The 25,468-nt window shown below is 51.4% G+C and overlaps 1 protein-coding gene across 3 annotated transcripts in view; it reads left to right on the top strand.

The window, feature by feature from the left end:
- Nucleotides 1–3,370: 3,370 nt before the first annotated feature.
- SCARA5 (scavenger receptor class A member 5) overlaps nucleotides 3,371–25,468 on the top strand; it is a 119,208-nt gene continuing 97,110 nt past the window's right edge. For 2 of the 3 annotated variants that reach the window (XM_004775130.3, XM_004775129.3), the window contains exons 1-2: nucleotides 3,371–3,778; nucleotides 7,814–7,931. In XM_004775130.3, coding sequence (XP_004775187.1) covers nucleotides 7,820–7,931 — 112 coding nt within the window. In that variant the 5' untranslated portion in view covers nucleotides 3,371–3,778; nucleotides 7,814–7,819. The remainder of the gene's footprint in view (nucleotides 3,779–7,813; nucleotides 7,932–25,468) is intronic. The other variant, XM_013047162.2, reaches the window with a different exon arrangement.

Below are 25,468 nucleotides of genomic sequence, written 5' to 3'. Positions count from 1 at the left end.
TTAAAAATGGTTAGGGTGGTCTATTTTATGTCATGTGTACTTTAGTACAACTAAAAATTTTTAGAAATTAAAGAAATAGCAAACGAGAGTGAAGATATAACATAATAACATTTGTGTGCTCTGGGAGAAGAGGTAGTCACATAGAAAGAGCAGCAGCCTGGGTTTCTAACTCTACTCAGAATAAGACTCGGGCTCTGTGGCTCTTTGCCTTCATCTGAATTTTCTGTTCTCCAGCCACACAGGCCTCCTGCCTGCCCCTCTAGAATGTCCACTGTGTTTCCATACTGGGACCTTCGAACTGCCTTGTTCCCAGGACCTAGGATGCACTTTCCACAGATCTTCAGCCAACAAATATTTATTGAGCACTTAGTATGCACCAGCCACTGTTCCAGGCCTTTGGGAGGCGTAAGTGAGCTGCCTTTATGGAGCTGATCTTCTACAGACCATAAATAATACATTAGTGATCACTGACAAGCTAGCGAACTACATAGTAAGTTAAGTCAATGAGGGTGATGGAAAAGAAAAAGAAAGTGGAACAGGGTAAGGAGAATTAGCTGTGCTCAGGGGTAGACAGCAATTTGAAACTGAACCACTAGGTTTAGCTTCCCTGAGAAGGTGACATTGGAGAAACGGCTGGAGGGATGCAAAGGAGTGAGACTTGCAAACATCTGGGGGAGTCATTCCAGGCACATGGAACTGCCCACGGAAATCCACCAGGCAGAGATCGGTTGGTGTCCGTGGAGAGGCACAGAGAGCAGGAATTACAGACTCCGACTTCAGGTAAAAAATATTAGAGTGACTAGGCCACTAGTCTGACTCTGACGGACTCTGACCCCTGGGCCAGATGCTGAAGGATGGGCTCTGGGTCTAATTCATGTTCGTAAGAAGATTTGGAATACACTGCCTAAAGGTACACAACAGATGTTTGTTGAATGAATAACGGAATGTATGGAAGCATTCCTTGCAGATGTAGATGCTCTGGAGGTCAAGGACAGTTGTGGATGTTGTGTCCAGGAGCCCAGCATTGTGCCATTCAGGTTCAACACTACTCAGTTCCTCCCTACGCAGACAGGGGATGATAACTCCCTCCCCACCTCCACCCTAGAAAGTTACTGGGTCAATCAAATGAAATCATTCAAAGACTGCAGGAAAAGTGAGCATATGGACTGTGTTCCGGTGGGCCTGACTAGCTTCCGCAGCCAGAGTCAGAAGTGTGTTCAACTCTCCTTCAATGCAATCGCATTTTCATAATACTTTCTGGGGGGGGGATGCCTATTATAAATGCCTTCTGTGATTGAATGGAAACAAAACAGTTTAGGGGCCATTCTGATTTTAGGTGACAAGGAGGTGTCATTTGAGCTACCACCTGTCTGAAGGACTCTCAGCCATTAGAAAACTTGGCCTGCGGGTCATTCTTGTACTTCACTATCAAATGTGCCCTTGCTTGTTTGGGTGGCTGTACTCAGAGCAGACAAAAGATCAGAAACAGCCCAAATGCTCTTCAATAGGGGAATAAGCAAATTGTGGTCTATGGAATATTACTCAGCACAAAATAAAAATCAAAGAAGGAATCACTGTATATGCAACAGCATGGACAAATCTTACCACTATAAGAAGTGCAGTGAACCAGAAACAAAAGACAGAAATGGCCCTTTGCCTGAAGCTACAGGGTTTAAAAGGATAAGATTTGCTCCTCCTGAAATGTTACAGTTTAACGGTTCTGTGCCTACGTGTGGGTCTCATGGGCAGACACCAGACTCTGCCATTTGTGTATCATTGATTATCAGTGTTAAGGAGAGGCTCAGCCAATAGCTGGGACTGCATTTGGGTCCCCCTCCTGCCCTTCCTCCAAGCGAGGGCACACCAGTGTGGAAGTATTAAAAAGTATTCTTTGTTTTAGGCGAAGGAGGACATCACCGAGGTCTTACTAACCCACAGGCATTTCTTGCCAATAGGCACATCCCCACATCAAAGATCAGTGGACAGAACGTGTTGAGCACAGTTCTAGCTGTTTTTAAGATTGCATTCCTAGGGAGGTTTGTGAATTGATGGGGAACTAAAGGATACTTTTTCATGGTTAGGGTACTAAAACGTTGCCTAGGGCAGAATCCAGCTCTGATGCTCTATGCTGTTTGACCTTGGACAAGTTACTAAGTGTCTCTGTCTCTACAAGTGGAAATAATAACAGGACCTACCTCACAGGGTTAATATATGGAAAGCCCTCTGAATGGCCTAACACATGGTATAGACTCCATGATAAAGTGTTTTCTTCCACTTCCTGCCTCTCCCTTTCCCCTACCCTTAGTACCCCCTCTCCTCCTCCTCCTCCTGTCTGCTCCTCCATCTCATCCCCTAGCTATTTTATTATTATTACTACTCCTGTGTTTTCCCTCTGTGAAACGGAGCCTCAAATCAGAGCTGCTTCCCAGAGATGGTCGGAAGGTTCAGTCACTAAAAATGATGAGGACATTTCTGACTCAGTTGTGGGTTGGCAGCTGCACTGTGGGGAAGGCTGAGCCTTGGCAAACTGCCCTCTTGTACGAGGTCTGACCTTCTAGTATCGAGACTGAATTTTTAACCAATCAATGGAGGGGGGTGTCTTCGTGACCATTACCTTTAGAGCTCTATCCTCAGGGTGGGGAGGGGGGGTGGGGGTGGAAGGGAGTTGGGGTGGGGGTGCCTTGTAAATTGATAGTGCTGGCCAGTGGCTCAAACTATTTTTGCAATTTTCCTGACACCTCTCCCTGTCGCCACCCCAATGTGAATGTAATTACTCTCTTAACATTTTGGAGAGATTGCCTCTTGAAAATGTTTTCGGTCCTGCTTAGATTTACAGTTATTTGTGCCTGAGGGCCCCCTCTTCCTGGATTGCAACCCCCTTGAGGTCAGGGAGCCCTTCTTACTCCAGTATCCCCAAGTCCTTGTGCAGTGTCACGGCTCCCTAAGCGCTGGCTTGAGACTGTCTTTGCGGAGTTCCTGAGGCACTCACAGAACACTCTTCTGCAGAGCTCCAGTGTGGCCAGTCTGTGTCCTTTGTGGGTGGATGTGACCATAGAAAAATACATAAATTCATTCTAAGCCAAGTTTGGTGAATGAATTGAGCAATGCAAATTCGGTCCTATAAATCAGTTTGTAAGACTGGTTTCTTGCGTGGCTCCTGAGCCAGGTCTAGCTGCCATTCCTGTAGAAGCTTTCCAAAAATTCTTCTGTGTGGGGTTTTAGGTGAGGAGTGCGGAGTCCGTAGCGGAGGCGGATTTCCCGGCTCTGGACTGGGCCGGGAGGACGGCGGGGCTGCAATGCCGAGATTGGCCACCAGAGGGGGAATGTGTTCCAGACCCCAGGGGAGCTTCCGCGACTGCTCCCAGAACTTTGTATTTATAAAGACCGGCGGCGGCCCAAGCAGCTGCAGTTCCCATCTCAGTCAGCATCTAGAACGGCCGCTGGTGCCTCCACAGAACACCTCCTGAGCGCTGCCTGCTGACTGAGGCGAGGCACCAACAACACAGGGACTCCCCAACCACAGGCCCGACTCAGGCCCCAGGGTTGAGTCTTGCCTCCTGCCCTGAGCCTCCTGGAGAAGTGACCCCTGAGACAAGTGACTGAGCACCGGGGCAGCCTCTTTCTATGCCTCCGTCTGGCTTTGGCTGGCTGTGGGGACGAGCTGTGCGGGGCTGCCTGGGTCTCAGTGCAGTGACAGCGGCCAGCTCTTCGGTCACCATGGCGAATCCCGGGAACTGAGCAGACCCGCGCTTCTGCGGCCTCTGCGGGCGGCGCTCAGGTGAGTCTTGGCACTAACTCTGTCCTGGCACCTGAGCCTAGTCTCCCAGAGGCAGGGTCCCCCAGCTGTGGGGGACCTGGATGTGGCCGTTGGAGCAGGGCGCTGCGTGCAGGCATCTCAGGATGTGCAGCCCGAGGTCGCAGGGGCAGGTGAGAAGGTTCCAGCTGTGGGCCTGTGGGGATGCAGCCTGTGTGAGACTGGATTTGCAGACGCCATTGCTTTAGTGGCAACTCTGCCTGGTCGGTGTCACATCTTGGAGCCTATGGCGGGAGCCGACTGTGCGGCTAAGTGTGTGAAGCGTGTGTACATTGTGCGTGCCACTGGTGGGACGTGTGAAGGAAGAGCTTAACATCTGCACCTTCCCAGCTTCGGGTTCTGATTTAGGGGAACTGTTAGCGGAGAGGGCCCCCTGATTTTTACTTGGTTTCGGTGCCATTCAAAGAGAAGATGCGAGCCCAGCAGAGTCAGATGCTGGAACCCAGACACCCTGTCTCTGCAGCAACAGGTGAGGCTCATGCCACCTTCAGCAGGAAGAATAGATCGAACCCTTCTGCTCCTCAAGAGTGACTTGCCCCGAAGGGTCCAGATTTCGCTCTGGTCCGTATTCGTGATTGTTGTTTGCAAAGGGAACCCCAAAGAGCACTGTTTTGGGGCCTGACTGGCAGGAGGGAAGCCTCAGGAACTTAGAGACCGTGCCCCTCTCCCCTCACTAACTACTTGGCAGGATCAGAAGATGCCAGGGTTGGGGGTGGGGGGGGTGTTTCTCTCCGGACTCCCAGCTCCAACTTGCTGTGGACCCTTGCTCGTAAAGCCCTTCCCTGTGCACTATTCCACCGGAGGCTAGAAATAGCTGAGTGGCTGGCAGATGCGCTTCTCCCCTTCCCAGAGGTGATGACCTGAGGCTGAACGAGCTCAGCGGATTGGGCCAGGTTCCCGAGGAGTAGGAAGGGACTCCAGGACAGGACCCCGTATCCTCTGAGCACCCCGCCCACCCCACCCAGACCTGATGGGGTGAAGCTATGGATGTCTATGGAGCATCACGACATCCCTAAGAGGACAGTAAGGTGTCCCGTCCCTGGGGGAGGAAGGCCCCATCCTTTGACTTGAAACACAAAATTCCAAGCTCCTCGAGATTTCTCCTTATGTCACTTTGGCATCCACAACCTGCTCCTGTTTCTACTATCCTGGTCCCCTCCCTTCCTGCTCTCAGATCCTTTCCTTGGCCCCAGGGCTCCCACTGACCCTCTTCACTGCCTGGTTTGGAACCCCGAAAGGTGGCTCCTGAGAGGGACAAATACATGCTTTCTAGACGAAACAGCCCTGTGGCTGGGTCCGTGCCCTGGGTGGGACGCCTTTCCCTGGTGCCTCACCCTTGCCTGACATCATTGGCTCTTGCCTCTTGGGGCCTGGATCGGCTTATCTTTAAAGCGGGAGCAACACACTGATGCTCCCTGACCCCCTAACAGGGGCCGGGGAGGGGAGCGGAGAGATCCCAGATGACAACGGGGCATGAGCACACGCAAGGCGTACACATCGTCTCTATTATCACCACACTTGGCAGTGAGTTTGCACCTTGCTTGAGAGCACAAACTTGGCCCCAAAGGCAGTAAGACCAATGATCGAAGGGTTCAAATTCCTGTCCCTCATTTCCCAAGAAAGAAAAATAGCTCAAAATAAAACCTGGGGCAGATAGAACATTCTTAGGTTTCCTTCCCAAGTAACAAACATTAGCAGAGCTGGCCGAACACTTCCAATCTCATCTCACTCACATCTGGCCTCTGCTCGGCCCGGGGCCTCTCTTCTCAACAGGCTCCCCAGGGCTCCTGCTCCACCAGCCCAGGGGTGGGGAGAAGGGTAGAGAAGGGGCCGCCCTATAGACGCATTCCAGATAAGGAGCCATGCATTCCAACTGTGGTCCAGGGGCTGATCAGCAGAGGGGAAGGTGGAAATGAAGATGGGGCTATCCTGGCCCAAGCTCATCTCCATACCCCCACGGCCAGCATGGCAACACCCCACCGAGCAGACCTCTGGGCAGCAGCGCCTGTTGCCTTTGGCAGAGAGAGGATTATCGCTTGCAGAGGAGACACTGGCCTCCTGCTTTGCAGCTCCCCAGGCCAGAGGGAGGGGTGCAGCACTTAGTGCTTATGAAACAAGGGAGGGTCCCCTGCAGCTTAGCAGCAGCAGCGGAGTTGCTCAGGGGGCTCCACCTAGAGGCTCACTGTGGGTGGAGAACTTGGATGGAGCACTGGTGTTGGGAGGTTAGCAAGCCGGACATTACTGCAGCACAGAGAAGCTGGGTGGGAGAGGTTTGGGGGCTCCAGGGAACCCCTGGGGCAGGGAGGGGAGATCCTGGCAGAGCTGTGAGCTTCCGCTGCACCCCCCCCCCCGTCTCCTGCAGGCTGGAAGAAAAGGCCCACAGAAGCTATGAACACCCTGCCCGCCCGTGCGTGCATGTGCGCATGTGCACACCCCGTGCAGCCCATGTGGCATCTCCTTACTTGAAGAAGCCCCTGTCCGTCCTTCCTGGGCCATCGGAAGGACAGTTGTATGGCAGCTGGCCCGCCCTGAAGTCAGAGGTCTCTGGAGACAAACGTCAAGCCATGAATATAAGGGGTTTAGGTTTGACTCTGCCTGCCAGAGCGGTTCAGCCAAGCTCCTCTTTGATTATCTGTGTTTACTGACACGATGCCGATGCCTCCTGTCCCACTGCCTCCAAAGAGGAACCGACTGGCTGCTCCCTTCAGGCATTGTGCTCCACCCCCCCATGCCACCTGCTAGGTCCCTGTCATCTTTTCTCAAGCAATAGACCCCTGGCTCCGCTCTCTGGGTCTCAGAGTTGAATTTGCTCCACACCAGTCCTGGGACCCATTCATCCTCCCAGCAGCTTTTATCTTCCAAAGAATTTGCTCTTAAAAATGGATTTTTGGTTCAATATCCAGAGAGTCCAAGAGCATCAGGACCAAAGGTCAAGCTAAACTTATGGCTGGAACAGAGCTGAAATTAGAAAGTAATTTGTCAAATCACTGAGCATATATGGAAAAAAAAGAGAGTAGCAAGTGTTTTATATTAAATAAACACTTTTTAATTTGGCTCCCAGAGTAGGTTTTTCTTATTACACAAAGAATGCAAACACGTTGTAGAAAACCCAGAATATCCAGCAAACAAAAATAAGCACAAAATCCCCACAATCCCCACCAGAGTCTTCTGATACAGAACAACCCGGAACATCTCCAAATACAATCTTTCTTGTCACCTACTCAGGACACGTGTATATATTACAAAATGGGATGGCATTGTATACACTCCGGAAATGGTGCTGTTTACTTCAAACGATGCCATTCTCCAGAGTCACTTGGTACATTCCTAGAACACCATGGGGTAGCCTCTGAGCCCCAGTGACCTGGCTTCAGGAGCCCATGCAGACTCTGGCCCCTCCCCGGGTCTCAGGCTGCCCAGGTCTTAGTGTCCGGGGGACTCCACCAAGGCTGCCTGCTCCTCGGGCTTGCCTGGGAGACGAATCCCTGCTGCGGTCCCACTGTAGCAGCTCCAGCACCCCAAAGTGGGAGCAGCACTCCAGCTCCTTTGGAACATGCCAGACTGGTCACACATTTGCAGCACAGAGCAGGAGCCAAGTCTCTCTAATGTGCTCAAATTTCCAGAGGCTAGGAGATCACTCCACTGGGGTCAAGAGGCCCCTCCAGGCCCTACCGAGCATGGCCCTCAGGGCCCCTCTGGCTCAGGTTCTGGCCCCAACCAAGGGCTGTTGAGACAAATGGATGGATCCAGTGATCAGAAAGGTCCAAAGGGCCTCGGCCTTCCCAAGCACCGAGGAAGCTGGCGGAGACTTGGGATCCCGAGGACCTGGTAGACGGTACCCGAACATGAGGGACTACTGGTGTTCAGGCTCAGAATCTTGGGGATGGGTGGTGCCTTGTTCAGTGTGTTCATTTCTGTCTGCCTATAGTTTATTCTCTCTCTCCCCGCCCCCTTCCTCCCTCTCCTCTCCCTTCGCTGTCCTTCCTGCTGCTGCTGCAGATCAGAATGGAGAACAAAGCCATGTACCTGCACACGGTGAGCGACCGGGACACCAGCTCCATCTTTGAGGAGCCCTTTGACGGCAGGAGCCTGTCCAAGCTAAACCTGTGTGAGGACGGTGAGTGCATCTGGCTTCGTCTTACACTGCAAGCCCTGCCCTGCCCCCATACCCAAACCTGTCATTGCTCCAGGGCAGCAATGACTCCCCCCACCCCCACCAGTCTAATACTTCCTATGTGGAAATTCATGCTTTGAAATGTCTTTTAATTGACACATCTCTACATATCTTTGTGACCTGCAAGATGTGTATCCATTTCACAGGTGAGCTGGTGGGGCTGGTGTTTAAGGATCGTAGAGGCTGTCAGTAACAGAGGCATTCCAGCACTGAGTCTCCTGACTCCTAGGGCAGGCTTTTTGCCTCTTTGGCTTCCTTTCCTCTGAGTGGGTCAGGCTGGGGTCAGGCAAAGGCTTCTGAGCTAGCGAGCCCAGACCTCAGGTGAGGAGCCCCCAGTCCATTTCCCAAAGCATCTGTGAGGAGAGAGTTACCTCGTCAAGGTGCTCAGCCTCCCTCTAGGTCTGAGGCTCCAGATCAGGCCCGCAGGAGGGAGTTCCCCATGCAGTGACCCACTGCATCTATGGGAAATGGTTATTTGCTAAAACTGAAAATTCAAAGGATGCTTCCTCCAAAGAAGCCCAAAGCACCTTGCCAGCAGATGGAATCCTGTATACCCAGGACCAAGCTTGACACTTAGTAGGTGCTGAATAAATGCTTGCTACATCAATAGACACACTCCTTTTTGCAGTGAGCACAGGGGAGGACAGCATTGTTCCCACTTCAAAGCTAAATAGAATGAAGTTTACAGAAGAGTCTCATAGAGACTTATGGCCAATTAGGTAGAGATAAGCTGTCATAGAGTTCTCCAGAGAAATGGAACCAAGGGGATATATATGTATATACAAAGTTGTATTATGAGGAATTGGATTACATGAAATCCAATTATGGATTATGGAAGCTGAGGAGCCTCATGATCTCCAACTTCAGACTGGAGACCCAGGAAAGTGGGCCATATAATTTGATCTGTGTCAGAAGGCCCGAGAACCAGAGGAGCGAATGGTGTAAACTGCAGTTTGAGGGCTGGAGAAGATGAGAGGTTATGTCCCAACTCTGTGGGCAGGCAGGAGGCAAAAAGCAAATTGCTCTGCCTTTTGCTCTCTAAAGGCCCTCCACTGATTGGATGCGGCCCACTCCCACTGGGGAGGGCAATCTGCTCTACTGAGCCCACCAAGTCAAATGCTAATCTCATCTGGGAACACCCAGAAATGATGTTTCACCTGGCCCCTGTAACCAGTCGAGCTGACAGGAATTAACCACTACGCAGGCCTTTATTCAAGGCTCTTTCAAACACGTTTTCTCTCCACTCTGCTAGCTGCCTTTGTCTCAAAATTACTCAAAGACAGAAACACCTCCCCATCCTGCTGTAACCGTGTCTCCTCCTAAAAGGCACCAAGTGCTGGAAGGGAAGTTGGGTAGCTCAGAGATGCAGGGATCAGGGACAGTCTCAGCAGGGAGAGGAGAAGAGCTTTGGGCTCATGACCGATAAGCCCCCACAGCCTGGCCTAGTAAACTGCCCACCACTGTAGCTCTTCTTCTGAATTCCATTCAACAAACATATTTTGAGGATCTTCAATGTGTCAAGCCACGGGTCGGGTGCCAAGGATGCTCTAAAGCAAAATCGAACCATCCTTGCCCTCCAAGGGCTATGATCTCAGCGGAAGGGACTGGCCTGGGGACAACTACCCATAACATAAAGTAGGCAAAAATATGTGTCAGCATGGTAGTCCCCCCCTTTATCTGTGGTTTTGCTCTCCACAGTCTGTTGTCCACACCAAACTGTGGTCTGGAAGCAGATGACCCTCCTTCTGACCTTTTATCAGAAGGCCAGTCACAACCTAATGCCATCACGGTGCCTTATGTCATTCACCTCACTTCATCTCATCACATAGCCATTTTAGCCTCATCACAAGAAGATAGGTGAGTGCAGTGTAATAAGATATACTGATGGAGAAAGAGAGACCACATTCACATAACTTATTACAGCATACTGTTATGAACATTCCATTTATTATTATTGCTGTGAATCTCCTGCTATGCCTGACCTGGAAATTAAACTTTATCACAGTGTGTGTATATAGGAAAAAAACAGACTACATACAGGGTTTGGTACCCTTGGTGGTTTTGGGCATCCACTGGGAGTCTCGGGAGTATCCCCTATGGATAAGGAGGGCACTTGGGTACTGAAGTTAGGAGAGGTCTTTCCAGAAAAGGCTTTAAAGACTGAACACAATTTTGTAATAGAAGAGGAGGGTGGGGAAGGGAGCCACCAGCTGTGTCACATCAAGCCAGGTCAGTGTTTCTGTCAGGTTCCTGTCTTCTGGGAAGGCCGGGTCACTGGCCAGTGCTCAGCACTCCTCCATCGGCATAGACCAAGCTGGCTTTCGTGTCCTTGATCCTGCCTACTCCCTACCAGCCCCTCAGGAAAGAGGACTGGCTTGGCAAGGAAGGACTAGGGTACAGCACAGTCGGGGAGTCTGGAGGACTATTAGGGCCAGCCTGGAGTGCCAGTTGGGGCAGGGCAGGGACCCCAGGGCAGGGAGAGGCCAAGGGTTCAAAGCATCACCAGGCCTCATACCCCTTACATCATCTTGCTCTCTCTTTTTCTGTACCCCAGATTTAAAAAGACCATTTGGACCAAAAGCATTGAAAATAATAGTAGTCTCAGCTACTGTGCTTTCCAGCACCCCAGCAGGGCAGAGATCCCATCAGAGAACAGTTTTAGAGCCCTGCCAGTAAGAATCCTCAGGGGTCTCCTGAGGCCTGGCACCACTGAAATACAGACACAAGTTGGAAGATGAGAGGTGGAGGCTGACTCACCCTTCCAGGGCTGTGTGACCTGACTGGGTCACATCCCTCTCTGGACCTCAGTGTCCTCATCTGCCAAATGGGGGCAGGGCAGAGGGGAGGTCTCTGTGAGGTTCTGTCCAGTTCTAGAATTCTGTGTGTCGAAACAGATCTGGTCATTGCATTCAGGGTGTGGTCCTTTGAAAACTTAAATCGGAACATGATGCTGCCCCGAGAAAGCTCACAAAACATCCCCCCTCAATGAGAGTAATAACTCAGGTGCTAACAGTAGCCAAGGAGGCTACGGACATTCACCTTGACCCTGCTGGCATACTCACCTAGGGCCTGTGCTCCCTGCAAGGTTGCTCTTCCACCTCCTTCCAGTCTTGGCTCAAATATCACCTTCCCCATCAGGCTTCCTGTCGCCTTGCACTCCTGGCTCTTGCTTCTCTTTTTCCTTTTTCCCACAGTCCTATTCCCCCATAACACATTATGTAATTCTTATTTTGTTTATAGTCCTTGTCTGTTCCTTGAGGGAAGAATATAGGCTCGACAAAAGCAGGCACCTCTGTTTTGTTCATTGATGGCTCTTAAGCCTGGCACATAGTAGGTGCTTACTAATTCTTCAATGAATGGACATTGGGTCCTTGAAATCTAAAGGTAGCAAAACAAATATATCCTAAGCCTGATCTCTAAATTGTCTGGTTTCCCCCACTCTTCAGTGATCTGGCCTCCAGGCATGGGGATGGGGGGTCGGTGTGAGGAACCCAGAGACCCCAGTGTTGAGATGAAATCAGCCACCTAATCTCATGGGTTTCTGGTTTGACTCCCCCCCCCCCCGCCCCACCGCTTCCCTTTCATTTCTAAGAGGAAACCAGTAAGCTCTGACTTGGGGAAATTCAAGACAGATTTGATCTGTTTCCCCAGGATTTTGTTCTTTGATCCTCATTTCTGGACAGTGTAACTGGAGGGGGTGAGGGAGGCTGACTGGAAAGCAGAGGGGGGCCGAGATGGGGAAAGGGAGGGAGGCCCGAGCTGCCTTATGGGCCCTGAGTAGATTTAAACAGTAACGTCTGGTAGGCCTTGCAGGGCTCTGAGTCCCTTCCAGGATTTTCCCCTTAAAGGAAAGTAGATGAGGAGGAGAGGTGAGTGTCTCCTGGTAGCCCTGGGGTTATTAGGATCTGCTGAAGCAAAGTAGCAAAAATGCAGCCCAGATATTAAGGTGTAACTCAGACTTGAATGCAGGTGGGACTTTAAAGACATTAGGGCCTCCACTTGTTATTTCAGGGGTAATACACGGAGACGCCCCCTCCCCTCCTCTCCCTCCCCCCTTTCCTAACTTGTCTTCTCTTTCCCTCCCACCCTGTCTTTATCTCTCCCCTTCTTTCCCTGTAGCAGGTGAGAAGAGAGGGGGAGGAGCTGTTACATGCATTGGTTCCTCTGTCCCCTCCCTAAGAGGCCGTCTGGCCCAGTTCCCCAATTGTGCATTGCCACACCCTTCAGGCCCACAGTCCCTGCTTCCCCACGTCTAGGGACCACTCCCCCCTCTGCACCCCTTGTTGGGCCATGTCTCAGGACCCTGCCTGCTCCCTTGGGTCTGAGCTGTCCGTCTCCCCATCTGAGCCCCCTGTTGACAGGCAGGCCCCAAGGGCACGGCAGGGCCCCCTCTGTGCCACCCCAGGGGAATAGCTTCCCTTCCACCTGTCTCCCTGGAAGGGCTGATGGCAGAATGCGGCCTCCAGGGTCCCCGCGCCCAACCTCCCGTGACCTCCACGACCACTTCTACCTCCCTGTGAACAGAAACCCAAAAGGGGGCCAGCTGGACCTGCTTGCCCCTCTCCCCTCTTCCCTCGGCTCTCACCTTCCCGGGTGGTGCGGCTTTTCCTTTCCTTTCCTGCCTGCGTAGCTGCAGGCCTCCTCTGTCTGGCGCCGGGAGGCGGAGAAGGCGGAGGGTGCGTGTGGGTGGTGGTTGGCCGGGCCTGACTCCTCCACGGCCCTTCCTGAGGGCCAGAGAGAGGTGTTAGTGTCAGAAAAATATTGTAGTCATGCTCACCCCGTGACCTCAGACACTCCACCACGCTCGCGGCGTCCTCCGGCGGCCGCAAATGGGAGGTTCGCGGAGGTAATGAGTTACACATGCTCCTGGCCTCGCCGCGACGCCTGCAGCCAGGCTGCTCGCGGAGTGGAGGGCCCGAGGCCCCCGTGCCGGAATTCAATTATTCTCCTCGGGGGGAACCCCTTCATCTGCCTTCTCACCAATCAGATCGCCCTGGTGCATCTTGGCGCGTCTTAGCGCTGGCGGGAAGCCGCCCAGGGGCAGGGGTGGGTTTCCTGGGCGGGTCTGGCTAGGGCCTCGGCTGCGGAGGGTCACCGCCCTCTACAGGTTGGAGAGTCCCGCCGCGGAGCAGGAGGAGAGCGGAGGTATTAACTGGTGCAGCGACGCAGGGCTTTATCCATCCGTGTTCCCCGGGGGCGGCCAGGCTGGGTCTGGATGCGGGGTCTCTCTTGCCCAAACGGGCTGTCCCTCCGTATGATGGGGAAAGGCCTGGAGAGGTGACAGGCGTGTGGACATTGCAGTTTGGCGGGTCTGGGCTCAGTGCAAGGGTGTTGTATTTTGCGCCCCACTCCTTCATTCCCCTAGGCCACCATTCACCCGGTGCTCTGCCTCGCTGGGTCGGCCATTGGGGAGCAGCCCCGGCCGGAGGTGGAAGGCTGGAAGACAGGGAAGGCAGAATATTTATTCCCCAGGGCCTGCCTTAAGGGGTCACCTTGGGCTGCCAGTGTTCTCCCACCCAAGGTCACTGCCCCATATCAGCCACTCTCTCCGCACGGTTTTCTCCTTCCAGGGTCCAGCAGCTCTTTCGCTCCTTGACCGTGGGGGCTGGGGTGCTTGCATCCAGAGGGCAGCCGTGGTGGGCATTTCACACCCTGGCCACGCTTTGCACACATTCCTTGATTAAATCCTGTAAAGTGTCTTATTTTGACTGGGCCATCTGTTTCACTGGGGCCTTGACTTTCTAATCCTCAGTGTCCCCCTCTACAAAATGGGGATGTTACCTCATGAGAGCCGTGGGAGAATCAGGTGACATAACCCACGTAAAGCGCCTTGTGCACTGTAGACTCAAGATACACATTTCACTTCCCTGCCCTTTGGGGAGTCCCCTGTAAATCCTGGGGAAGTGAGGAGGAAGGAGGGCGAAAGAGCAGGTCAGGAGCAACTGCGGTCCCCCCTGTCCCCAGGGTCTCCCGGAGACACCCACATTACTTCTTAGGGTGTCTTAGGCCTGGTTCTTACCTTCTGCTGAAGAAAACAGAGTTTTGGTTAGTGGGACCCCTCGTGAAGCCTAGATTTTCGGGGAAATTGAGCAAAGTCTTTTTGTCCTGGTCCCCAGCTAGTAGAATCGGTAGGCAATGTTCTGGACCCTGAGGGCTGCTGGTTCTGGGGCATGTGTGAGTCTATCCATTTCCCACCCTGATCAGAGGCAGGAGGCTCCCAAGGGCCTTCCTGAGGTTTGCCACCAGAAGAATCAAGGGATGAGTTTCAGTGTCCTTGGATGGAGGCTGGTGTCTTGTGGAGGGAAGAGTGAGAGGAGCCCAGAGGCCCCAAGGCCCCTTCCAATATAAGGGGACACAAAGGGACCCTCCCCTCTCTTCTCTCACCCAAGCCCCCAGCCCCTAACCGTGGCATGCCATGCACCGTTACTCTAGGGAGTGAGGGCAGGGGGGATGGCTCTGAGGTGAATGGTGCCGACCCGACCCCTGGCCTGACACACTCCGGAGTGGGGGTGCTGAGAGGAGGTCTCTGTGTCAGCAGCACCGCATGTGGGAAGGAAGCTGCACAATGTGCCCTGAGTAAGGGTACTGACCAGGCATGGCGATTCCTCATCACATCACCCACTTCTCCCCACTCAGAGACCCTGCTCAGATGTTCTTGGCCTTCATTCCCTTGTTCATTCATTCATTCATTCATTCACTCATTCTTTTTTTTTTTTTTTTTTGTCCTCATCTTTCAATGAGAAAGGTGCTTTGCAGGCCCCCCTACAGGGGCTTTGTCCTGGCTACATGCAGGGAGAGGGGCCAGGAGGCATGAGACATGGTCCTGTCCTGTGTCATTGCACTGTCACTGTGGTTAGTCCGTCCCCTGCTCCTCCCAGAGGCCCAAGGGCTCCTTCCAATATAAGGGGACACAAAGGGACCCTCCCCTCCCTTCTCTCATGGTAGACCAGCAAGACATGGATCCATAAGCAAAGTTTACTCACCTAGAGATGATCCGGTAGGAAAGACACTCGGGGTTTGGACCACGTGGTTGGTACAGAGCAGATACAGCCTCACTCGTCCCAGGCACCCCAGTCCAAACTTAACATCCTTAATGATCTTGTCTTCTCCATTGCGGGGATGGCACTGCATGGTGGTGAAACCCCACAGCCCAAATCCACAGGTTGAATTCCAACCCCAGCTCTGCTGTGTGCTGGCTAGGAAACTCCAAGCCCGTCCTTAGCCTCAGCTTCCCCTCCTCTAGCCTGTGAGATAATAGCCCCCAACCCAGGGTTATTGTAAGGGCTACCTGAGTAACTCCACATCAGGTCCTTTCAACAATACCTGATATATACGGGGCCCTCCATCCATGTTTGATCATAGGAAAAATATGGTTGCATCCCTCTATTTTTCTGCTTCTGCCCTGGGGTCTGCCCAAGGCACCCTCCTTCCTCCACATTCTGTATTCTCAGTCTCTAGGACAGTCAGCTTCAAGAACAAGTCACCTTGTTCCCAAGTTTATCTGGTATTGCTTCCTGGTGTCAGACAATAAACAGCATGACTGCTGCCCCTTGAATCTAGAAGATCCAGCTTCTCTCTTTCTCTTTCCCAGGCCCTCATGGTCCTTGTCAGTCCTTCCATTCATACTGTGCTGCTGCAGCTGTGTCCTTCTGGACCATAAGCCCCTTGAGTGCAAATGCTTTCTGCTTTGAATGTATCTTAATATGGCCAACATGAACACCTAGACACAAGACACCGTAGACACAGGACGCCCAGCACTGTGTCTTGCGTATGGCAGGTACTGTTGCTTGTTGAATGAATGCGTGCATCCCTGTTCACCAAATCCATAAGTACCAGGTGAAGGAATGCTTAAAGAGGTGAATTTAAGACAAAAGCAACAGTGACTTTATTCATCCTAAGATGGCAGGTTTTATGGTACTGCTGGTGCATGCGGAAATAAAAGGTCATGGTTCCTGCCCTCAAGGGGCTTAAAGTCCCCTGAAGACACAGACAGGAAGACCAGTCCTGCTTTATAATTTGATTCATGCTCTAATGGAATTGGGTGCAAAGTGTAGATAGAGGGGAGAAGAAGGGTGCCTACGTGGGCCCAGGGGAGGAAGGAAAGCGCCCTGTGAGGATAGCCGCTGGAGTGAAATATGGAAGGGCAGAGAGCAGTACGCCTGCTAGAAAGGGCAGAGAAGGCTTACCCAGTCAAGGGAGGTAGCACAGAGCTCAGGCTGAGGAGGGACAGTGGTGGGAGGTCCTGGACATTCACTGTTTTGAGCTCTGCTAGGCCAGGCACTGCTCTGAGCATTTGACAGGTATGAGCTCATCTGATCCTTACGTCAGCCAGTGAGATGAGTCCCATTATTATAGCCAAGTGATACAAGAGGAAAGCAAGGCTCGGAGACCTGGTAACTTGCCTGAGCTCACAGTTAGGAGGGACTGGTGTCTTTGTTTACTGGGGCCGCCATTGGCAGTCCCATGCAGACCAGGTGGCGTATGAACTACACACATTTGTTTCTCACTCTGGAGGTGAGAGGTCCAAGTTGAAGGCCCAGGCAGATTCTGTGTCTGGTGAAGAAGACCCTCTTAGATGGCCTCTACATGGATGACCATCTTCTTAGTGTCCTCACGCAGTGGGCGAGGAGAAGGAGCCCTTTGCGGTCTCTCCCATAAGCGCCCTGATCCCATTCAGGAGGACTTGACCCTCATGACCTGATCACTTCCCACAGGCCTTTCCTCCAAGTATCATCATGTTGGCTGCAACAGATGAATTTGGGGGGATACAAACATTCAATGTATAGCGATTGGAATCAGGATTAACTGAATCTATCGCCCACACTCTTAATTGTATTGAAGCTAAAGTCATGGAAGGTCTTCTGTCAAATCCATAGGAATTTGGGTCTCTAGAGGCAATAGGAAGCCAGCAAAGGGTTTCCAAAAAATGAAAGGAGATTTCCATTTTTAAATGGTCACTCTAGCTGCAGGAGCACATTCGATTTTTCCAGCATTACCTCTGCTGAGCCATTTCGGTGGGTCGGGGGAGAAGCCAAGGTGCAGTGGATTAAGTCTGGCTTGATTGAGAGAGTGAAGACCCAATGCAGACTCTGCTTTCCCAGTGCCTGTCCCGGAGGTGGGGGAAAGACTCAGCTGGGTGGTAGTGGGGAATGTCAGGTAGAGTCAGGTCAGTAATCTAGGTGAGAAATTCTGTGCCTCCATAGTGGTGAAAGCAGTGGAGGAGTGGGGAGGCCACACAGTGTTTAGATTAGTGCTGACGGATGGACAGTATGTGGGAAACGAGAGGAGGTCCAGCGAAGGGGCTCTGCTGAGCACCATGCTGAAAGGCCTGAGAGCTCAGGGCATGAGGGGGCAGCAAAGGAGGCTGAAAAGGAACAGCGAATGAAAGAATCATATGAGTGTTGAGCCCTGGAAATGCAACCAAGTAGAAGTGTGACCAACGGTGCCAGTGTTGCTGAAAGGTCAAATTGAAGGAGCACTAAGCATTGGCCATCAGACTGAGCCATTGGAGATCCATGGTGACCTGACGTATTAGTCAGCTTGGGCCGCGTAACAATAGCCATTGATTTTCTCACGGTTCTGGGCACTGGAAGTCTAAGACCACGGTACAGGCAGGGTCGGTTCCTCTGGAGCCTCTCTCCTTGACTTGCAGCTGTCTCCCTTGTTGGTGTGTCCTCTTGTGGTCTTTTCTCTGTGCATACATGCTCCTGGTGTCTCTTTGTGTGTCTGCCTTTCTTCTTATAAGAACACCCGTCAAATTGGATCCAGGCCCAACCTAACAGCCTCATTTTAACATAATCTCTTTAAAGACCCTATCTCCAAATACAGTCACATTCTGAGGCAGTAGGGGCGAGGGTTTTAACACAGGAGTTTGGGGAGGACACCATTCAGCCCCTTATACCTGGCAAGAGCGATTCTGGCAAAGTTAGATGGGAGGAGGCTGAATGGAGTGGGTTCAGGACAGAACAGGAAGAGAACGGAATGCAGTGTGTACTTGCGATTCTTCCAAGAAGTTCTGCTGTACAAGACGACAGAGAAGTGGAGGGGAATGGAGATCAAGAATGCATTTTGTTTTATTTTAAGATGGAAGAAGTAGTATGGTTTGTGCAACGGATTGATGCTCTGCAGAGAGAAACACTGGCTAAGTAGACGTGCTGGAATTATAACCTTGAGAAAGTATGAGAAGGAATCTTTTTTTTTTTTTAAGAATTTATTTATTTATTTGATAGAGAGAGATCACAAGTAGACGGAGAGGCAGGCAGAGAGAGAGAGAGGGAAGCAGGCTCCCTGCTGAGCAGAGAGCCCGATGCGGGACTCGATCCCAGGACCTTGAGATCATGACCCGAGCCGAAGGCAGCGGCTTAACCCACTGAGCCACCCAGGTGCCCATGAGAAGGAATCTGATGTGAGTCAGGGGTTGTTGGCTCAGGCAAGAGAACACACAGTTCGACTACAGTGACCAAAGGGAAGGCAGAGTGCTAGGACCTGGACCTAGGTCGGCGGTTATGGTGTGGGGAGAGTTTAAAGAAAGCTTTCTTCTCATTGCTTCTGTTTTCTTAACTGGGAAAGCAAAAGTGAAGATGGAGGAGGAGGCATGAGACAGGTGTCCGGGGATGAGCGTGTGGCTGGCCTAGGAACAGGTGGCAACCCCCTGGTTAGTATCAGAGCCCACTTGGGTCTAACGGCCACGACCTTAAAGTCAGCCCAGCAAGCTTGGCAGTGTGGTTTTCTGTTTCTGGCTATGCTCAGTTATGTGAAAGGCAGGGCAGAGCCACAGAGTTAGCTCTAATCAGATTTAGTTTTGCCAAGTATGAGGATGCCAGAAAGAGGCAAAGAGATTGAAGGTGTGTCTAGCAAGCAAATAACACAAATCATGAAATCTAAGTGGGGAAAATGAAGGAAGGAAGGACTGAGGGGGGAGATGGGAGAGGGGGCGGGGGGCAGGCAGTAGGGTCCAGGTAAAGTCAGGGAGTGCCAGAGTCAGAGTTCTTGAGGGAGTCCTCCTCAGGAAGACAAGAGAGGTGGTAATAATGTGGGACATTTGAAATGGAGATTAGGAAAGAGTTCCGAGGGCACCTGGGTGGCTCAGTGGGTTAGAGCCTCTGCCTTTGGCTCAGGTCATGATCCCAGGGTCCTGGGATCGAGTCCCGCATCGGGCTCTCTGCTCAGCAGGGAGCCTGCTTTCCTTCCTCTCTCTCGGCCTGCCTCTCTGCCTACTTGTGATCTCTCTCTGTCAAATAAATAAATAAATAAAATCTTTAAAAAAAAAAAAAAGAAAGAGTTCCGATTATTGACAAAACCAATAGAAATGAAATGTCAGCCACATATGCAATTTTAAACTTTCTAGTAGTGGCATTGAAATGTGGAGACACAGATGAAAGTAATTTAGATACATGAATATATTTTATTTGCTCTAATATATCCAAAATATTATCATTTTGATATGTAATCACTATAAAAAAATGATCGAAGTATTTCTATTTTTTTTCCCATGCTGAGCCTTCACAATCCACTGTGTATTTTGCATTTCAAGCCCGGCTCAGTTTGGCCCACATTTCAAATGCGTCAGGGCGGAGGTTGAAATCAAGAGAGGAAAAGAGGTCAGGAGGAGTTTGAAATGGAGACTGAGAGAGAGTGAGAGCAGAGAGGGGAGGGGTGAGCTGATGTCCCTTAGTAACAAGAAGAAGTGTGCAGTTGTGATGTGAGAGTCCAAGATTGGGGGGGGGGGGACGTTCTGGAAATAGCAGTGAGGAGCAAAGAAAAACACCTATGGCACCCTTGGGCCAGTTGTATGAGACTAGGAGGGAGAAAGCCACACTTGGGAAGGCAAGGGAAATAGGTTTCAATTAGAACAAAAAGAAGAAAGTGAAAGAAATATTCAAAGCAGAAGTTGACAAAATTAGAGATTTTTTTAGAGGAGAGGCTGGGAGGTCCAAGGGCTGTCCCGTGGGAAGGTTTCAGTATCTGGGCAGATAAATGGCCAAAGGAGGATAAACAAGGCTGTTTGGGGATTTGTGTGGGTGATGGGGAGGCCAGGGGGTTCTGGGGCTTCTGTGGGGCCGCTGGAAGTCAGGACCCAGGACTCGGTGAGACTGGTCATGCTGGTTTCAGCAGAAACAGTTGGTGAGGCTGTGTTTGTAGGAGGGCTCTTGCCAGGAGCACACAGAGTCCTAGGGCAACCTCTCTGCCCATCAGGGTGGCATGTAGACAGGGTTGGGGGGCCTCATCCTACTGCCTCAGCAGCTCTGGAGTTCATTTTGGCTCTTGTGAAGGTGAGGAAGCCAGGGGAGGTCCGGGAGGGGTTGGGGCTGGTAGCAGGATGGTGAGAAGTCATCATAATAGAGGGATTATATGGGGGCTCCCCCTGGGTGGGCATATGGCACAGGCAGGCCCTGTGTTCAGGGCCTCAGTATATTGTCTCTGTTCAACCTCAGTACATATTATTATCCCCAGTTTGTGGATGAGAAGGTGAAGTCTTAGATGAGGTCAATGAGGTCAACTGCCCAAGGTCACCCAGCCAGTCAGAGGCGGAGCCTAATTCAAATACACCTGGCTGTGGTCCTTAAACCCCACCCTCTGTGCAGCTCAACCCTTCCCTCCCTGCCGGGACTTGGAGCCCCTGTACCATCACTGCTGGTGGCAGTGAGGCCTAGGAGCGTGGGTTCTTAGAGTTTAAGGTTTCAGAGGTGGAGACATTCTGGAGGATGACGAAGCCAGGGTGGGGCCGTGGGAATAAATGGCAGCGATGCAGGAGACAGATGGAATGAATTATTCCAAGAGGTGACGTTGGCAGGAAATAGATAAAGTGCAAGTAGGCTTGGACAAGAGCACAGGGACAGGGTCTTAAATGGCTTCAGAGGGAAGCCTGGGACACAAACCTCAAGGCAGACACAAACCTCTCAGGTCAGAGAAGTGCCTTGCCCCCGCCAGCGCCCCTGCCCCTACTACCCTGCGGGACTTCTGGCCTGGAGTCTAACTGCCGTATGCAGATTCCGCCGTGGGGTCTGGAAGATATAAACACAGCTGTGAGGACGGGGCCCAGCCCTGCAGACGTGGTTGCTGGTTAACGTGAGGCTCACAGAGCTGCTGGGGGGGGAGGGGGCGTGTGATGGTCCCAGCCTCCGCACAGTGTCCCCAAGCCTCTGTGCTCCTCAGCCTTCCCACTCCTGCTTTCAGCTTGAGATCCATTCAAGTCAAGAAACCCAGGATGTTCCGAGTGCCCACGCAGAAGCCCTGTCTTTAGAAAGTGTGGTTAAGATAGGAGGATACAGGGAGGGGGCTGGCTGCTGGCCTCTCCCGACACCGGGGTGTGGGCTAGTTTCTATCATCTACCTGTCACCTTGGGGAGCACAGGGAATCTAACTGATGGACTAGGAAAGGAACATACCAGAGACCCAAAGGGGATAGATGGCAGCCATCGGCTCAGCAGGGGCAGACTGAAGAGAGTTACTAAGGGCAAAGGAAACTGAGGACAGGCTTTCCTGATGAGGACCATACACCCCAGTTTGCACGAACAGTCTTGGTTTATGCCCGCTCTCCCCCCCACCTTTTTTTTTCTTAACATATAATGTATTATTTGCTTCAGGGTACAGGTCTGTGAATCATCAGTCTTGTACAATTCACAGCACTCACCATAGCACATACCCTCCCCAATGTCCATCACCCAGCCACCCTATCCCTCCTCGCCATCCTCAGTAACCCTCGGTTTGATTCCTGAGATCAAGAGTCTCTTACAGTTTGTCTCCCTCCCCCAGTCCCATCTTGTTTCATTTTTGCCCTCCCTGCCCACTATGATCCCCTGCCCTGCCTCTCAAATTCCTTGTGTCAGAGAGGTCGTATGATAATTGTCTTTCTCTGGTTTTTTCCACTTAGCATAATAGCCTCTAGTTCCACCCACGTCATTGCAAATGACAAGATTTTGGGGGTTTTGATGGCTGCATAGTATTCCATTGTGTGTGTGTGTGAGAGAGAGAGAGAGAGATCTTTATCCATTCATCTGTTGATGGACATGTAGGTTCTTTCCACAGTTTGGCTATTATGGACATTGCTGCTGTAAACATTCGGGTGCACGTGCCCCTTCGGATCCCTACGTTTGTATCTTTAGGGTAAATACCCAGTAGTGCGATTGCTCTATATTCAACTTTTTGAGGAATCTCCATGCTGTTTTCCAGAGTGTATGCCCGCTCTTTCTGCATAGTGATTAATAGAGCACAATTTGCTCTTAAAAAGTTTCTTTGTTTGAAGATTATCTCATGGTTTGTCCATAAGTGAAAGTGAACTTGACCTTGTCCCACTTGCCTGGTGAGTTGTATTTTGGCTTTTGGGTTCTCCAGTACCGTTTGACTTCCATATACTCTGCCAAGTGTGGGAATTCATTTCTTCATTCCAGAGTTATGATGACCCCGCAGCTCTGACCTAAGGATATTGATTAAGATGTAAATGCAACATCTGAAGTATGTTAAGCATTTCCAGGGTATCCAGGGGGAGTTGCTTCTAACATTTAGGCTTATATTAGGGGTCCCTGAAGGGCGTTGATGGATAGAGATAAGAAGGGTGTGGTCTTGCCAGTGGATGGATGTGGACATGAGGAGATGTGGATGTGGATGTGTACGTGAGAACATGTGGACATGAGAAGAGCCCGCCCGCCTGCCTTGCAGATGCCCAGGGCTGCCCCTGAGACTTTGGCTTGTTGAGTGTGCCCTTTCTCTGCCCTCTGCAGATGGTCCTCCTGGTAAAGGAATTCTGTTTTATGGTCAGGAATAAATGGTTGTTCTCACGACTCTATTTCTAGAGAAGTTTTTAAAGTTCCAACGTCCTATTTGTAGCTAGTTTGGATCCTTGACTCTAGGAGGTGACATGCCCTTTTTTTGAGGAGCAAAATTCCATCAGTGAGGGAAACCCAGAGATGGAACAGCACTTGGGTACCAAGGTGACGTGAGTGGTTAGGGGATCAGTCCTACTTCAAGCTCCCTGGCTACAGTTCCTGTGTTGGGGTAAAGCTGAGATAAGGGAGACAGCCACAGGGTTTTCCTGCATGCTCTCCACATTCTCCTGCACGCACTTGTCATTGGTCTGGCACCGGCTAGCTGAGGGAAACAGAGCTTCCCTTTCCACGGCCGGACTAACTGGTCCATGCAGGTGGAGTCTGGGAATCAGCAGTCTTAGCCATTACCTCTTGCTCAAGAAATGGTTGCTGAATGGACAAATAAACTGACCTTAGGCTCCTTCCTCTAACTTCCCCATTATGTGCACCAGGACCCCAGCCCTGGACCTCACATCTTCTTTCAACAGGCCAAAACATCCCAGCCCTGCCACTTTGGGTAAATTACCTAACCTCTCTGAGGCTCAGCTGTATCATCTATAAGACAAAAGTAATAGTACTTGCCTTTGTGAGTGCTGTTGTGCTTAGAATTAATGTTACCTAAGCACTCAGCCCAAAATAGGTGTTTGTGGGGATGGAAGATGTTATTCTGTTGTGTCCCATTGTTGGAGGTCCCAAAGCAATTTTAAAATGTAGGGTTTGGGGAGCCTGGGTGGCTTAGTCAGTTAGGTGTCTGCCTTCAGCTCAGGTCATGATCCCGGAGTCCTGGGATCGAACCCTGCGTTGGGCTCTCTGCTCAGCGGGGAGCCTGCTTCTCCCGCTCCTTCTCTATCCTGCTCTGCCTACTTGTGCTCTTTCTCTCTCTCTGTCAAATAAACAAATAAAATCTTAAATAAAATAAAATGTAGGCGTTATTATTATTCACATATGGTGAGGCCAACAGGTCAGGGGAGGACTGCCATTGAAAAGATGGTTTGTGAGGCACCTAGATGGCTCAGTCAGTTAAGCATTTGACTTTTGATTTCAGCTCAGGTCATGGTCTCAGGGTTGTGAGATGGAGCCCTGCAACAGGCTCTGAGCTGAGCACGGAGTCTGGTGAAGATTCTTTCTCCCTCTCCCTCTGCCCCTCCCCACCCACTTGCTCTCTCTCTGTCTCTTTAAAAGAATTAAAAATAAATAAATTTTAAAAAAAAGATAGTTTGTTGCTCACACCACCTCATGTCACAGAAGGGTTTGGGTGGGTGAGGCAGTGTGAGTGAGCTTGGGATGCAATAGCTTGAATCATTTCGGTGGACTCTGTGACCTACAGCTGTCCCTGGTTGTCTGGTACCCAGCTCTGGGCTGAAAGGGTAGGTGCTCAGTAGTCTGGAGGGAGGAAGTGGTGAAGGAGGTAGTGGTCGGTCATATGGACTGTTGTCTGGGTGGTCTGCACAGGAAGGGCTTGCCGGCAGGCGAGTGTCTTTCTTTGGGCCATCCCTGGGAGGGGCAGTCTCCGCAGTCAGCAAGGCCCCAGGATGTTTAAGTATTAAATACAGAAACTAGAAAACATGGCTATTACAAAAGTCTAAATAATGGTTTGGTTTACCCAGTAAATCTGCATTTCGTTGATGAGTGTCATTTGACCACAAACAGCCAATAGATGTTAACTGAGCTCCTGCTCTATGGGCCCGGACCTGTGAGATGCAGAAATGAGTCACAGACACTGATCTCCGGGAGCTGATGCCCTGTGAATCTGTATTTTTGTGAATTGATTTATGGATATGACTGTTCACATTATTACTTGTACCTTAATTGGCCAGTTTCCCAACAAAGCTCTATGATGATAACTGTTGCTGGCTCCAGGCCTTAGCAGGTGACAAAGGGTGAGTGGATCTGAGGTCCATCGTCTTCGCTCTGATCCACTGAACCCCTTTGGTGGCTCAGCCAGCTCTGTTTTCCAGCTGCCACGAGCTGGAGGCTACTGAGCCTGTAGGTTTCAGGGACACTTCCTGCTCGGTCCCGTACAGGTGGCATGCGTTGGGATCTTAGCCTTCCTCTTCCAAACCAGATACCCAGATGGCCCTCCCAACTCAACTGGGGGCATTGGGGGAATGAGACGGGTTGTTAAATGTATCCATTCCTGCCCTGAGGCTGGACCCATTCACCAGATCAAGGCGACCAGCCGGCACCACCAGCAAACGGGGAAGAGCAGGGACTTACAACTGAACAGAGCTGAGCCCTGGCTTCCACACTGCAAACACATCATCAGATGACTTATTTCCTCTGTCAAGGGGCCAGGAGAAAAATTGGGAATCTTTTCGAGAGGGACCCAGGGCCACTCTGTAGGAGTGTCTTTTGGCCTGAATTTAGGCAGAACCCTAAGCCCGCTGTTTGAGTGACTGCACTGACAGCATTTCTTCTAATCCATGCCCTGCCATGTATGTCAAGAGTAGGGCATCTTCTACTGGCCCAGGACCCACTGCTGCTTCCTGGGGACTCCGTGGCCCCTCCCTTCCTCCTGGGTCCCTGAGACCGGCCAGCTCACCTTGACTGCCCTCATCTCCCCTCCCACCTGGCTTTCTCTCTCCATTCCTCAGCCCAGCTGCAAAATAATAGGCGCCCCAGCCAGAGTCCCTTCCTCCTCCTACTTTCCTCCTACTGAAAATAAGCACCCAAGCCC

The sequence above is a fragment of the Mustela putorius genome, unplaced genomic scaffold, assembly GCF_011764305.1.
Source record: "Mustela putorius furo isolate JIRA1106 unplaced genomic scaffold, ASM1176430v1.1 tig00000242_pilon_pilon_pilon, whole genome shotgun sequence".
In the NCBI taxonomy this organism is placed as follows: Eukaryota; Metazoa; Chordata; class Mammalia; order Carnivora; family Mustelidae; genus Mustela; species Mustela putorius.
This window is presented reverse-complemented; position numbering and strand designations above follow the sequence as displayed.